The 16,673-nt window shown below is 40.7% G+C and overlaps 1 protein-coding gene across 1 annotated transcript; it reads right to left on the reverse strand.

Annotated features, from left to right (window-relative positions):
• Positions 1-429: 429 nt before the first annotated feature.
• On the reverse strand, positions 430-16,334 carry ilrun (inflammation and lipid regulator with UBA-like and NBR1-like domains). Its single transcript, XM_080422164.1, has 5 exons — positions 16,045-16,334; positions 14,522-14,676; positions 14,051-14,248; positions 9,027-9,331; positions 430-3,354 (listed from the first exon to the last, which is right to left on the reverse strand). The coding sequence occupies exons 1-5, from the start codon at positions 16,203-16,205 to the stop codon at positions 3,322-3,324; spliced, it is 852 nt and encodes a 283-aa protein (XP_080278290.1). The 5' UTR covers positions 16,206-16,334; the 3' UTR covers positions 430-3,321.
• Between the last annotated feature and the right edge of the window lie 339 nt (positions 16,335-16,673).

Raw genomic sequence — 16,673 nt, forward strand, 5'->3', positions numbered from 1 at the left:
CCACAATGGTTTCACTGCATTGCTGCCTAATGTTCTGTGTATCATTGTTACATTTCAGTCAGTTTAGTGTCCCTATTCTGAGGAGAACATTCAGGGGAAATGGCAGATCTACAAGCTCACAACAGCACATGTAGTGAGCTTGTAGATTGGCTGTTTGCGGCAAAGATATCTAGAGAAAACAGGAGTGAGACTAATAGACCCCTGGGGTACTCCGGTCAACTATGTTATGTGGTTAACAAGACAATAAATCAACAATAAATTACATTTTATTATTAAGTGTAACCTACATTGTGGGCCTTGTTGAAAAATCCCACTAATGTCTCATAACAGAAGGAAACATTTCTACCTGCTCATACACTTGTCATAATAACCAAATCTTGTCTTCCCATTAGTCATTGTTCAAGACTGACCATATTACACACATACACATTGTTTCAGTGTTAATTTAATCATACAAATGTTTTATTTATACATACAGGAGAAAAAAAAGGCTTTTTCAATGGACATTTCCTCTTCAGATAAATGTGCTATCTTCGGACTCTATGTAAACTCTCAGCTCATATTCTCGTCATGCCACCCATTTCAAACCTGCACATAGTCACAAACTAATCAATGAATCCAGCAGAATAAAAATAAAACAAAATTCAAAGGACTCCCTCTCCATCGCACACACACAGGCCTGTGTACACACATACATACGGACACCCATACACGCGCTACTGCACGTATGCACACAGACAAAAAGAAGACAGTAACTCTTCATTATTAAAAGAAATAAAGCAAGGCAGAACAGTGTATACTGTTTGGGAGGAAGAAGAGGGCTTTCGGGTAACAAATACAGCAGTTGTGAAGCGCAGGATGCTGGTGACACTTCCAAACCACTTGAACCCTAGCATCACTAATCTGGGGGGAACATTTGCAGAGAATAGTCAATATACAAGCTCACAACTCGTCGCAGTGCAACTTATAATTGGCTATTTTCGGCTAGGAGGGGGCCTAGTTTAGAGTCCTTGGGAATACGGACATCTAAGTATAGGGTTTCAGTGGTTTAACACAGGGGTGTGTTGGGTGCGGGGGGCAGATAACTCTAGCCAGAAATAACTAATTTACTGTATGGTGATGATCCCAATCAGACATCAGGAGAATTCGATGCCGAACATGACCTGGACATAAACACAATTCCCTTTCATATTGATCTGGCAAATTAGATTACCTGATAATAAAAAAAAATGGATTCCACAACAGCCCTATTGAGGCCAATCAACACACATTTCTATTGTACATTGATGCCGAAAATACATTGAAATTCCGATGAGAGTAATTAGTTAGTTCATCCTCAAACACATGTATCCCAAATGTGTAAACAAGAACATGACTGATCTTCATTTCCATCACAATTAATTTCACAATGTCACCCATGTGAATTATTTTTCTGCAGGAATTTGCGTCAATTTATGTGAAAAATCAAAACATCCCCAAATGGTTTTCAAATAACTTTGGTACTCTGGTGCAGAAAATAAAAAGAGAGATACACAAAAAAAAATAGGCGCTCAAACTCTCTGGAAAATGCTGGCATCACTTTTTTTAGGTTACCACTTTTAAACATCATAAGTGGTGTACAGCATTGTGCAAATAGCAGTAGCGAAACATCTGCAATTTCTGTATTCATAATATCGACACAAAACCGATCAAACCTAACATTCAGGCAGCGTTTCCAAGAACAGAACACAAACACACCACATTATATAGTATCGAGGATGGTATGGGGGAGGGGAGGGGGGGTGATGTCTGATTTAGTAACTTGATTATTAGCACCATCTGCTGGCTGTATGGGGAGTTTTTATTTACTTACCGGTATTTATTTTCACACTTAAGAGGCATATGGCAATATACCAACTGGGGCAATTGGTGAATCAGATGGTTCCATATCATTAAACTGAAAATAATACTGCTCTCACTTCATATGTGTGGAGACATGACACCCTTACCCAAGTAGTATACATACACCATGTCAATTTAAATCGACAGGAAGCCAGACCACACATGCACACTCACACGTACAAGCACACGCACGTTTTGAGTTACATCTAGACAGTCATTCATAAAACTAAATAATCATACACCAGGCGGAAGAAGACTCAGATGGCTTGTTCAACTCCCTCACACCTCTCTTGCTCACACTCACAACACAAACATTCCTTTTGCGAAGTTCATCAGGCCAACTATTTAACCACTTTCATTCAACCTGGCATCCCCATTTTGGGCATGTCATTATGGGTGAAAATATTCAAACCAATACATTTTAAAGAGTTCACAAAAACAGCGAATATACAAGCTCACAATGTGCATTGTGAGCTTTTAGATCGGCTATTTTTTTAAAGATTTCTGAATAAGTGGTTAAAGTGGAAAATCCACCCCAAAGTAAAAGCCTCACACAGGGACAGCAGAGCACCTCCAGATGACGTTACTTGACAACATCGGCATCGCTGTGTTTGATCTTTGGGGAAAGACAGGATTCCTAGACTAGGGTTTCTAGATCACGTCTTGAATAGTCGATAGCATTGGCTGGTGACTGATTTGATATGTCGATAGTAGCTGGACTATAAAAGGTCAAGTAAGCCAAATCACTGTGTAAGCAAAAGATTCTTTGTTAGGACAAAAAAAAAGAAGCACTCTAGTATGTGCAGCCATGCAGCCATCATGACCGAATAACTTCTTTTCAAAATTGTACATGGATTTGGTACATTTCTAACACTTCTCCAGAGCTTGGAATTATCCACTTCATTTGCATCATTTTAGCTTTAATTTCCAAACCTGTGTAGGAACTCTGGAGAGAGTGTTGCTCATGCTCAGGAGTATTCAGCTGTCCGAGATCGCGGAAATAAAAGTTGCGTATGCAAGTTGTTTTTTCTAGGGTGGATATTCGCCTCCAGTTCGGTGTGTTTGACAGCGGGAAAAAAAAATAGCCATCTAACATTTATTTTATTTTTTGTAAGGATTTATAGCACTCTTTAAAATGAAGCATTCACACATGCGTATCCGGGGTGTTTGGTGCCGGGCAGAGGACGTTTCGTGGGAGCGAATGTAGTCCGTTCTGTGTCCTCGCCATAGTTTGTGTGTCTGTGTGTGGAGGGGTGGGAGAGGGGGGTTTGAGGGTCACAAGGCCGGGGGAGACAGAGCGAGAGAGGGTTGTCGAAAGTCAATATAAAACAACAGCCCCTCCCACCCCACCCCCATCCACCCCCCCACTTCAGACTCCCCTGCATTTCACAGACTCCCCGGGCTGAGTGGCAGGGGAGGGCATTGGGGGTTTTTGTCGTTCTAGCTCTGTCCAAACGGATAGGGTCCATGAAACTGGAAAGAAAAAGAGGGAACGTATTTGATATAAAGACAGATTAAATGGGCAATTCCTTCCCCTCAGAGGTGCAATGCTCACAGGACGGCCTTGCACGCCGTGCATGAACCAATTTGACCAGGAGCACGCGCAGGCACACGCATAGATTTAAAACTACTTTAAATTCACACCTCAACAAAGTTTTCAAAGGCTCCCGACTCACACCTAGTGAATTAACATAGGAATAAGCCTAGATGCATATCAATTGTCCATTGCTTCCTCTGCATACTACAGTTGTTTCTCTGCTCTTAACACATTTACCGCCGGGCCCGTAGTTCTACGGGCCGTTAAATCCAACGGTTAAGCGCCGATCCCGTAGCCTACGGGCTGTGGTGCTTTTTCCTTTTTTTTTCAATTTTTTTTTTTTCAATTTTCTAGGGGGACCATTTTCAGTGTAACACCACCCGATGTCGACCGGAAGTGCGATCTCGTTTTTTGTTTCCCGTCTGTCTCCATTCTAAGTCGTACACAAAAACCCCTGTAAAAGCCCCTGTAAACATGTAGTTTTTCATCCTCGCATTTCCCATGTTAACATAAACGATCAGAACTCAAACATGGCGGCTCCGTTTGACACGCGGTCTCGACGAGTAGACACCAGGACATGTGCCCGTTGTTTACAAACAGTGGATCGCGCAATCTAAAGGATTTTAACGGGGCCTATGGCGACCTGAAAAAAACAAAAAACAACAATAAAACGTTGGCACTGGTGAGTACATTATGAGATTAACCTCTGGCGGTCAATGTGATAATGAATGAATGAAATAAAAAAAGTACTGTACTAAATACCTTAGAGACGACACATGCACTAGCACTACTAGCTGTCTAGTTTAAAGTTACAATTTAGGAGTCTTTTCAACTAATTAAAACTTTATTCTAACCCATCTGTATGGTAGAGTTGTGTTAACCACTTGAACCCCAGCATCGGTATTGTGGGGATAGCTTTCGCTGAAAATGGCAGATCGACAAGCTCAAAACGTGACACGTTACGTCACATTGTGAGCTTGGCTATTTTCAGCTAAAGCTTTCCCCACAATAACAGAAAACAGAAAATACACTAGTATTGAGCCCTGAGGGACTCCGGTTACCCATATGGGGGTTTAAGTGGTTAGTACAATATAACTAGCACATCACAATGGTGTCATGAGAACAACCTCACACTCATGTCAACAAGACCAAGGAGCTGATTGTTGACTGCAGGAAGCAGCGAAGAAGTGAGTGTAGGGGTGTAACAGTAAATCAAATGTAATCAACTTAATCTATTATGAAAAATAACTGATAATCAATTTTAACTAAAATAATTGATTTGGGGGGATTGCAATTTTGCTCTTTTAAACATTTTTTCTTTTTTAAATAGTTAATAACTTGCGATAGGCGATACCGGCGATACCGCTGTATCAAAAACAGAACGACGATAATAAGGGATAGTTTCTATAGCCAGGCTGTGAGGCTGCTGAACAGGTGCTGAGGCCTGTCGCCATGTCAGTCTTGGCAACACAGGCTGTCACACTGGCATTATATCAATGTATGTATAATATACATAAATTGATTCAGTCATATACAGTATTGTATGATGACTGAATATACATGACTGAATATACTCCCATCTAACAGGACGTCTCTTACTTGCATAAGAGACTGAGGTAATCTGCCTCATCTTTACTGTACACACCTATATTTAATTGTTCTCTTCTACACCCGTCTGTAAACCTGGGGTGTGACAATAAACTTTCAAGTTGATCTGAAGTGGTATCCCTGCTCTTCCCTGCTCTTCCATGGTATCCCTGCCAATTACCTGATTCCGTGGAATCAGGTAATTGACTACTTGACAATGTCAATATAGTTATTTGAAGAAGGCGGCGCACCAGATTAGATGCTAGATGTGCTGCCATCTTTAGAGAAAAACAGACATAACGCTTATGGATTTTCGCACAATGCATGGCGTCATCACAATGCATGGCATGCAATGTTACGTTGCACTCTATGAGACCTGTACGTCCATGTATACTGTCCCAAGTAAAATATAATATTGTTTTTGGTATAAATTGTCTCACACCAATTTCTTTGTCAGGAGAGTAATAAGTGTTTGTTAACAATTAAAAAAAGTGTATTTATTAATTAATTCATTGCTTGCAGTTATATGATGAGGAGGACAGTTATGCCACAGTTCACTGAACTGAAAACAATTGGGGAAAAGATCAAATGAAAATGGCCTAAAGCCTCACTGAGTGATACTGCTGGGAACACGCAAGTTTCAAATTACTACACTGCTTTATGTACTTAGCGAAGTGACTTTTTGTATTCATACAAGTGAAAACAAAGCATTGCTGGTGTTACGACTAGCTGGTGAAGTCAGAACAAAGAATGGAGGTCCACAAAGGTGTAGTAGTGGATCCATCACCACTGGGGAAAGTCTCTCTTAAACAATGAATTTGACTGGAGCCAGGGACAATATTTAACTCAACACAGGCCGGCAGAGTTTTTCCCAGTGCCTTTGAGAGGAAGCACTCGAGACGACAGAACGCATTGGGATGTCGTCCTCACAATAGAACGATAGCATTCAGGTTAAAGAAAACTACCTATTTAAAACGGGTTTGAGAGATGCGAGTACACCTTTTTGCGTAGATACAGGTATCCCATAACAAAAGCACTCGCCAACGTAAGGAACTGAAAAGGAAATTAAAGCCATGGAATGCCTTTCAACATCTGTCTCAAGCCTTTCAGTTGAATGTTTTCTTCTTGAATGTATTATATTGCTTTAACCAGCACCTGTAAAGACCACACTAAGGAAACTGCTGTTATGGTACCACAGAATATAGATATACAATTTGTCATTGAGTATCGAAGATTGTAGTTTGGCAGTTTTCAATGCACAACACCGTTGTGCGACAAACTATGAATCAGGCTTCACTATTTGTGAACAATCCAGTATAACCAGAATAACAAGTCAGGCAGAAGTGACAGGAAAATAACCCTTACCCAAATGACGAATAAAGCCTAAACTATGATAGGAATGATGGGGATGAATATATTAATTTAGTCCCCAGTAGCCATTCCTTTTTTTTGTCACTGTCACTGATTTTTGTCACTGAACATTTGCATATACGAGAAATTTGTGCTTTGCATTTACCAATCCTAACTATTCGGAACAGCGGACACTATTAATACATTGCCCCGCAGGGGTTAAATGCCTTGCAACCACACCTTGCATAGACATGATACACATAAAGTGATACAAATAAAAATAATAATAATAATAAAAGTCACTTCACATGTGCATGAAGAAATTAAGGAAAAGTGGAACAGCATATATGTCAGCAAATACTAGGGATGTGAACAAGTCAGTATTTTGCTAGTCGATTAAGTCGAAGACGATGAGTCAGAACCTTTAAACCAACCAGTCAATCCACTTTAGTGTGATGATTTTTTGCAAAGAAGTATCCCCCCCATCATGTTAAGAATTTATGTCACAACCCTAATGGTAAAAGAGGCTTTATTTAAAAAGGGTAGGGTAAGTGATATTTTTTTTGTAAAAATAAGTGTTGCTTTATATTCTGGTAGTACTCATTGGTATAGAGTGTTTGTTCAGTAACAAGGGTTTGACACCGGCCCTGGCTTTAACCTTTTAACACATTGAGTGCCATAAACGGTCCGGACCGTTTTTGAGAATCCATGAGTCATGTGCCATAAACGGTCCGGACCGTTTTTGGCCCTTTTTTTTAATACGTGGGGCCCACGTGGGGCGCTCTAACGAAACTTTGGGATCATCCAAGGAGTCTCTGAGAAGGAGAGGCCGGATGTGGATCCATGTCAAAAATCCTTCCGGTCGGCCGCTCCAATGTTAACTCCATGACTAAAAGCTTAATATCTCCGTGGTGGAAGTGAGCCGTTTTCGATCGGCGATCACTCTGCAATGGAGGATCGCGTTAGAAATATTATTGCTCCAGGCGTTAGTCGGGACCCTCCGCCGTCTCGCACGCACGCTTTGTTTACATGCACTTCCGCGTCAGGGCTTCTACAGCACGAAACATATCAAAGTAAGTGGATGGAAGATATGCAGGCACTGAACGTACCCTATTTTAATAAACCTCTGGCACACAATGTGTTAACAAAAAACATGTACATTTAATATATGTGACATGTGTGTGCTGCATTTACCAATCGTATTCGTAACTATTAGGAGCAGTGGGCGTTATTATAAAGTTATAATCATGTCTGATAATAAAGTTAATTTGAAGTTATAATTAATGACTGTTGGAGTTATGGGGGCGGGCTTTCAGGTAGGATGGATCCATATGATTAGTTTGTCAAAATCATCCCACACAACACTCCTATGTGAAGTTGCCAGCCCACAACTTGAGGAAATGAAACTCCTGCAGTGCGCACACAAACAGACATGCACCCTATATTATTAGGAAAACAGTAGCTAGTTTTTTATTTTTAACATTTTGAATTGCTATTTTGGAAAAGAGTTACGTTTTTATGACGTTATTGTATAGACAATTAAAAACTTTTAAATACAAGAGATTTTTCCATTTCTACTTTTTGGGTTAATTGGAGCAGTAGTTGAGTCAACATAATTGTCACATTCCTACCTAAATACACCCCAAAACAAAACATTATTATAGGATCATGTCACAAACTTTGTTGAGAATATTGTGTGTCACCATTCACTGCCATGAAAGAGTGTCTGGAACAGTCTGAATTCTCTTCCTGTACATTTCCATTTTGAAAGCCATTTCTAAAATGTCAAGATTAAGGACAGATATTCTAGTTTCAAAATGACTCTCAGTGTATATAATGTGAACCGTTCTAGTGGGCGGAAACTAACAGCAGACTAACCTTTGAACTAGATGGGTTAAAGGACCTTTGATCATGCTAGAAAAAGGTGTTTCCCGGGTAATTTAATTGCAACAATGTCCCTCATAGTTGACTGGAACAAAAGCCTTGCCAGAGAACTATCTGGTCTTGCAGGTTTTAGCCTAAAAGTCCCATTGAACCTCCCAACATTACCACATTGTGAATGGTAACTGGTAAAGTCCACAATTGGCTTTCGATACATAATGATGATCCTGTAGAATTCTCCTAGGACAGATTTATCTATTGTTTAGTATTCCAACTACAGCAGCCATCAAGTCGAACTACAACCAGCAACCCTGAACCCCTAAAGCCTGTCTATGATGGCTCAAACACTGAGTGACTTGAATGCATTTGTCCACCAGTTTTTGAAAGTTTCTCAACATTTGCACCTAGAATGCCACAGTCAATGTCATTGAATTGACCTCCGTCTTTCATTATTTCACAAATTATTTTCTTTGAAAACACAGATGAAAATCAAATAGGGACTCGCCCCTATTTGATTTTCATCTGTGTTTTCAAAGAATGCAGAATTTGAGGGTAAAAACAGTGCGATTTCTCTTACAGAAGCCATGTGATCGGCAGTGCTACCATTTCATTAATTTGGCTGATGACTGGCTTTTGAAGGGATCTAACCGGTGAACTTTTAATAACAGCCCTCTCTCTCACCACTTTACTTTTACCTAAAGTGAAGCAATGAGTTTGGATAAGCACCCAATTGATACATTTAACTTTCAGTCAAAGTGAATCAGCATTTTGTGAAAACATGCATACATACCTGACTGTACGTGACTACTGACAGATTGGTTTGGAGGCCATTTGATGCCCTATTTACAGCACTGTGTGACAGTCCATTTTGATCTTGTTGGATTGGCTCCGGCGTGCCTTCCCAGGCTCCTCCAGGGTCTTTCAAGCCGCTGTCTGTGGCATCGAGCTTGTTCTTCTGCGGCGAGGCGAAGGGGTTGAAGTCTCCCTGCACGTTGCGGTGGGGCTGCGTGTTGAACTCCGTCTCAAAGGAGGACAGCTGCTGGGTCACACCAAGGAGACCTCCGACCTCCACGCTCAGAATCACCCAGATCACATCTATCGGGGAGAAATGTAGAGGGACCGTAAGCCAACTATATTAACTCCAGACTGCAGGGACCCTTGATAGTGCTGGCTTTCTAGCCCACACAAGGGAGGGAGCACAACTTCCTGGTCCAAAACCAGAAGAACTAGGAGTCCCCAAGAACTGGAGGAGTTGATAGCCACGAATGAGAAGATAAAACAGATTACAGCCAAAATAAAGTTAGTTAATTATATTTATTGTAATTAGGTAGACTTACCAATTGTGTGTGACAAAATATCAAGAAGATATGAGAAGTTTTAGAACATGTGAACAACAGTCATTTGTCAGTCTGTGTTCAAAACAATCAAGAAACAAAACTCAATGGGCTTCAGTCCAAATACCTTTCTTAAATTCTTCTTACTTTTCTTATTGAGAAAAGAGCCAACAAAAAACACGTAGGATTCATAAAACGTTTCGTGTGTGCCCCAGGTGTACCAGATGATGAATGCAAATTGTTCCTAAACTGGATGTGTGCCTGTTTATGTTTATTTGCATATTACATGCCCTGTCAACACCATAAAAGGCAATGTAGATGTACGGGTCATATGCTGATAAGCCTAGTTGAAACGCTTACTGAGCTCTGAAATAGAAGTTTATATATAATGCAAAATGCATGAACTAAAGAGAAAGTCTTTAGCAGCATCCTATTACTAAGTTGTTCTTCTGGGTCAGTACTGACACTTGCATGTAACCAGTGTTCGCCATGACCATCTCCAATTACAAGTAGTAAAAAATATATACATATATAAAGAAAAGGGAAAAAAAGAAAACATACAAGAACGTGAAGTAGGCATAGTTTATTAGCCACAGATGCTGTTGGATTTGGACAAAAGATTAATTGGAAATAATTGGTGAGACTGCAATAGTGTAATACATGGAAAAGAAGTTAAAGGAGATGGTAAATAATACATCTGATCTCAGATTACTAAGGCTGGTCCCAAATATCCGAAAATTTAGATACTCGTTCAGCAGGTAGTTGTGCCCTTTGGCTAAATGGACTTATAAATGCTTCACCTTCAAGAGCTAAAGTGCTTCACAAGAACAATGTTGGTGCAACTAACGACTTTTACTTCCTCCTACAGTCAAGATGCCAGTGCAATGTGTATTTGATCATCTATGCGTTTCTATAAGAAATAAAGTAACATTTAAAAAATGATTTCTGTTCGTATTTTTTTGGCAGTTCTCTTTTTTATTGGGGGGAGGGGCGTATAGGTGAAGTATCTATAAAGATCAATTCCATTTTCGGGTAAGGCAGGATTGGCTCTCAAGACGCAACTTACTACATTTAGCAAAAAGACGAGTGCTGGCTTTTGGAGAGAGTAATCTCGCCCAAAACAGCATTGATTTGATTTAGAACAAGTAGTCAAGTATACAGCTATTTGTAAAAAATACAAATAAAAAGGCGTTTCAGGACAGCCCAACTGATTATACAAAATATTATTTGGGTAGCATTCTTAAGAGGGCTACATGCTTACCGTCCCACATCCGAACTAGTTCGGATAGGGTAGGTTATAACTACAAAATGAATGACGTCAATAAGAACTTCTTATGTCTCAGAACATTCAGTGGACGCTACTGCACACCTAGATGTCTTCACTGTCCAAACTGTTTGGATGGGTTCGGACAGTGTGATTGGTCAGAAGTTGGGTGGGCTCGATATACATACATTTTGTTTTCGTATTTAGCCCAGGCTATTCTGCCCGGCAGTGAAAGCAGCGATAGTCTCTACAGACACCTCTGAAATCCCTCTAGTGACAATGCATAAACACAAACTGTTGCACGAAATAGCAAAACCTCCATACCTCTGTGACAAATGTCCCACAGTTAATCAGAATGATATCCAGGTATTAAAATAACCACGCTGATATGGATAGTAAGTACACAATGCTTCAGTCCGCTTGAGACACAGACTAGTTCTTCTGAGAACAAAAAAAAAACTGTTCAGTTGGCAATATGAAGGGACACTTGTCTGTCAGACATTTGTTCTGTCAGGCCATTAGAAGAAAGTTCTTAGGTCTGATGGATTATTTTGAAGCATGGTAGCTACCTTTCAGGAGCGTTCTGCCTGGAGTGTCCAAGCACATCCAATGGACACTGTGCATAACTGTAGTTCCTTTTACCGGAAGGTGGCATCAACAATTCCCGTTTCGTGTCAGTTTCTCATGGCTTCAATTGATTGGCTCAGCAGCAGCACTGGAAAAATACATGACACCTTATATGTGTTTCTGGTACAAATCTACTGCTGAGCCAATCAAATGAAGCTATGAGAAACAGACCCCGGAACAGGAAATGTTTATGCCACCTTCTGGAAAAGGGAACTACAGTTATGCACAGACTACAGAGCCTATCCTTTCTCAATGACAGTGAGTGCAGTGTGCGCTTGGTGCTGTTAAAACAAGGCCCAAATACTCCAGCATTATATAGAAGTTGCAAGCGCAAAGATGTTCACTTGACGTACCAACACAAGACGTATATGTGCGCATGCACACGTTTGGGAGATATAGCCTGTTCCACTGTTAGGCATTAGAAAACATAATAGTGAAAGACCGGTTTGTTCAACAAAATACAACGAAACAACAGTCAGCTTTTCTTCTTCTGGTGTTTATTTGGGATCAAACTATGGGTGGGCGATATGTCAAAATATATCACAATTATTTTCACAATTCCAATTTGTGTCACTGCTAATAGATATAGATAATCTATTTGTTTTTATGCTGCTGATAGATTGATAATCTATTTGTTTTTATGCTGCTGATAGATAGATAGATAATCTATTCATTTTTATGCTGCTGATAGATAGATAATCTATTCTAATCTATCCTGCTGTTCGATCATGTGACATTCAGTGTAGGCTGCTCAACGGCGAGTTAGTACTGTAACGTTCTCTTTTGACTGCTTCGGACAGAACATCTGACAGTAGCCTATACATCTACAGTAACTACTTAGCAGGTCACACAATGGACCATTGATATGCATCCAGCCAGGTCGGTCATTCCTATGTTAATTCACGCTGTTGACACGCTTTTGTAAGCGAGGTGCGAATGGTTGTTTTTGATCGATACCTGAGGTAGTGCATGTCCGTCCATGTGCACTCTTTATGCTGGGTTTGGTTAAAGGTTACAGTTGCAAATAACTTTAGTTTGCACCGTGTCGGTTTTGGAATATCCAAAGTACAAACCAGTTCCATAGGCCGAGGGAACAAGAAGCTCCTCCGTGTGTGTGTCTCTGTCTGCTCAGTGCTTGCTACTGCGTGCACTGCAAAAACAGCTTGCTAAAAAGGGGGAGCGGCCGATTGAAGCATGCGTGAGCAAAAATAATAGATCTTCAAGCTAACAACGCATCGAGCCGCGAATCTTTGTTAGCTTGTAGATCTGTTCTTTTTGGCGAATGACACCACCGTACTACAGAAGTATAAATTAAGGTATAGAACTGCGACTCATAGAATGTGCACTCGCTGTATCACGACCTATATGATCTCTCTGAAAAGGCGTTCACCGATCTTTATCGTTATATCGCAGACCCCTAGATCAAACTAATAAATCTGTAAGATTTTTACTTTCAGTAACGTTATGTTGGCTGGCTATTGATAGTTCCATTCAAATTTACCACCTAGGCAACAATAAGCAACCAATTTTACCCCTTCAAATTTACTCGTTATGCCAAATGTGTGTCCCAGTCACAGCCAACCCCTACTGTTGGTCTTGTGGAGGGTGTAGTCAACCATTTGTCTCCTCCGATACACATGGAGTCGCCGGGTGCTTCTTTTCACCCGACAGTGAAGCGTTTCACCGGGAGGGTGTAACGTGTTTAGAGGATCACGTTATCAAACCCAGTTCTGCGTCCTACTGAGCAGGCACTCCAACCGACAGTAGGAGTCGCTAATGTGATACAGTGATAAGCCTGTAACAATTATTACATAATCGTCTAATCGCAAATATTTGAGATAATCAAATATTTTTGCATATTCGTCTACAAGCTATGTCTGCTATTTTATTTTTACATGTATAAAATGATGAATTATGCCAACTATTTCTCTGTATATTTAAGTTATTTGTCATATCTGCCCAATATGTAATTTTTATTCTATGTTCCAATGTTCAATGCCAAACACAATGAAATCCTTAAATCGCAATTATTTAAGTGACAATTAATCGTCAAATTAAATTTGCCATCGTGACAAGCCTATGCAGTGATAGAGATCACCCTCCCCTGCCCATGAACACAATTAGTTGTGTTTATTGGCGTGCCAGGCCAAGCCGGATGCACCATGGAGAATTTGAAACCCAGTCTCCACAGTGGTGGGGAGACGCCCCAACCAACAATTATTTTAATAGTTGATTAATCTGTTGATTTCCTTTTCATTATTACGCAGTTCATCTATGGATTTATTTGGCAACCATAAAGTGAAAAGGCTTTCAAGTAAAAAAAGAAATATGGTAAATGTGCATTTAGAGCAAATACTACATATTTGATTTATTTTAGAAAGAACACTTAACAATTGTATGTACTGTTAATGTACATATAATTTTGTGTAATAGAACGCTTATTATTTGATTAGTCAAATTAATATGATTTTCTGTTTCTTTTCAACCCTGAACAGAAGTAGCTAAGTGCATGTTAATTGTGACTTTGCCGGCATATTCTTTATTATCTTTATTATTGGCAATTTGGCATAGTCCTTGCTGATGTCTTACCTCCGTAAAATAATCCGGTGGCTGTACACATTCTCCACTGGCCCTGGTACATGCCCGGAGCTGTGGGACTACGCATCTGCACGCTCACGTCTGAGATCTCCTGCGGGTCCAGAGACTTCACCATGACCATGTTCACATGGCCAAACTGGTCTCCTCCAATGTACTTCAGAGAAACCCCAGGTGGCCAGGATTCAGCACCTGAAATATAGTGCAGTTAAGACACAGGTCAAAAACAAATCAATCCCATAACTGCATGCAAGCACCACATACACAATATTATTCAGAATGTTGTTGCTGTAATTCTCAACGTTTTTTTAATTCAAGGACCCCTAGTTTGATATACATTAGGCCATCTTTTTATCTCTGGGACCTCACTCTACAATGAAAAATGTGTTAATTTAACTCGGAATCCACATTGAGAACCAGACAGTGCAGTGTAAAAGGTTGCAGAAAGAAGACGAGGCGCCCCACCTGTGTTTTGTATCCTCCAGGTCTTTGTGAACTGTGTATCTGGGGGTACGGACTCCCCTTCACCGATCGTCACATCCTCAACGAAGGACATGGATGGCGCATTTACATTGGGACTTTCAAAGTCATAATATGCTCCAATAGCAGCTTGGAGGTTCCTGTTCCGATACAAAAAAGAAAAGAGCAGATGAGTTGTGTGGTACTGAACAGAACCAGTCATTGAAGGGCATTGATTGATTGATTGATTGATTGAATGATTGATTAACAATTTGCAAAAAAGGTACAGTGTACTGGTAGTCTTGGATCAAGACTATCATAGATGTATTTTATCGAGTCTGACTTTTATATCGTATTTATTTACAATACGAAAGTAAAAGTCAGACTCGATAAAATACATCTATGATAGTCTTGATCCAAGGCTAGTACAGAGTTGTACTAGATTTATACAAAAGGATGCTAAAAGGATAACCCAAAAAAGCCCAGGGCTTATTTCCATTGAGGTCCTGTGGCAGGGGAGAGAGAGCTATTATGAAATTGACACATGTGACCAGACTGACCACTGTTTGGTTTCAGCCATTGATCATGTATTTGATGATAACTGATAATGGACCCGCAAAATCGTGACTTTCTATGAGCTGTCCAAAGATCACGACTCTGGTTATGTCATCACCCTGGTTGATTGCTGTTGTCTTTTGGAGCACCATAGTTTATACCAGCTTAGATGAATGATTACTATTGCTTGCATTCTATTGTGCAAGATGGCACATCATCTACATTGGTAGCTCCTCTTGTTTACGTCAGCTAGCTGGTTAAGTTAGCTCTCCTGTGTGTGTTAGTTTTTGTTGCATTTCAAGCTCTCACAGCCAAAGGAGGACAAACTTTGCAGTTTCACTTTCGCCCCCACGCCAGATTCACCTTAACTTGTCATTCCATGAATAAAACAAATGTCGTTGACGTGCATCAACGACACTGACCTGACACTAGATCTACTTTAGCTTTAGTTCTAAGTCTATGTTGTTGGCGGCGGGACAGATGGATGGATGTCTGGAGTTAGCTTTGTGTTGCTGGCTAGTGGCTAACAGGCAGTGTTGCCATGTCCGCTTATTATAAGCGACTTTGGGCTTGTTTTTCTGTAAATATTGTCAATTTGCGGTTTTTGGGGCTCGCTTATTTGGTCTTGCTTCCTAATGTATTCCTAATGCTTCCGAAATATTGTATGGCAGGGACCTCCCCCCCCCCCATCCATACAATATTTGTGTTAAAATGTTTCAAAAAATATTCCACATTTACAACATTTTCTTCAATATGTTTTTTTGGGAAAAAAACAGATCTACAAGCTCACAACGATTCGCGATGCAACGCGTTGTGAACCTGTAGATCGGCTATTTTCAAATTGATAACGTAGACTATAATATGTCTAAAGGGCGACGGGGCTCGCGTCTTTTGGGCTTGTTTTCATTGCTTGTTTCTCTCGCAAAACCTGGCAACGCTGCTAACAGGGCCCCGCTCCTCATCCCCGGCCTCACCAGTTGGTCATGTCCAGGAAGAAGGCGCAGCCCGCCGGGTTGAGCTGGAAGCCCAGCAGCCTCTGGAACTCCGAGATGAGGACGTCCTTGTCCTCGGTGCCCATGCAGCTGAACCTCTGCATGAGCTCCGCGTCAACGTCCATTTCCATGCCCTGCTCCATGGCAGGCGGTGCTGTCCCGTGTCCCGTGCGGTCCACACGGATAGGGGAGCGAGGAGCTCAATTTAGTCCGACGCCGAGGCCTTGTCGTCCAGCCATAACAACCATTAACCCAACAACAACAAGCGCAATACGCATGGGTACGAGTCTACGTCCCATCCGTCGGAGAGACGGGGTCCGCTGTGATTGGCTGTTTGATAGTTGGCTGTTATTAGCAACCAGTGACGCCAGGGGGGGATACCACTATCATGGTCAAAATGTGTAACAAATCTACTATGCAGTGGTGGAAAAAGTACTCAATTTTTTTTTTACTTAAGTAAAAGTATCAATACTGCAATGTAGAAATACTACTACTACTAATACTAGTAAAGGTCCGGAAATTCAAAATGTAGGCTTACTGTTATTATTATTAGCATCAAAATGTACTTAAAGTACCAAAAGTAGAAAGTACTCATTATGCAGAATGTCCAC

Source organism: Gymnoscopelus braueri, assembly GCF_963280865.1.
Source record: "Gymnoscopelus braueri genome assembly, chromosome: 3".
Classification (NCBI taxonomy): Eukaryota; Metazoa; Chordata; class Actinopteri; order Myctophiformes; family Myctophidae; genus Gymnoscopelus; species Gymnoscopelus braueri.

Excerpts from the sequence above, each read along its gene's own strand:
- ilrun (XM_080422164.1), bottom strand. The coding sequence starts at position 16,205 with ATGGAGCAGGGCATGGAAATGGACGTTGACGCGGAGCTCATGCAGAGG. Across the intron at positions 14,249-14,521 it reads CTGGAGGATACAAAACACAG|GTGCTGAATCCTGGCCACCT; the intron begins GTGGGGCGCCTC and ends ACTATATTTCAG. Across the intron at positions 9,332-14,050 it reads CACCGGATTATTTTACGGAG|ATGTGATCTGGGTGATTCTG; the intron begins GTAAGACATCAG and ends TCTCCCCGATAG.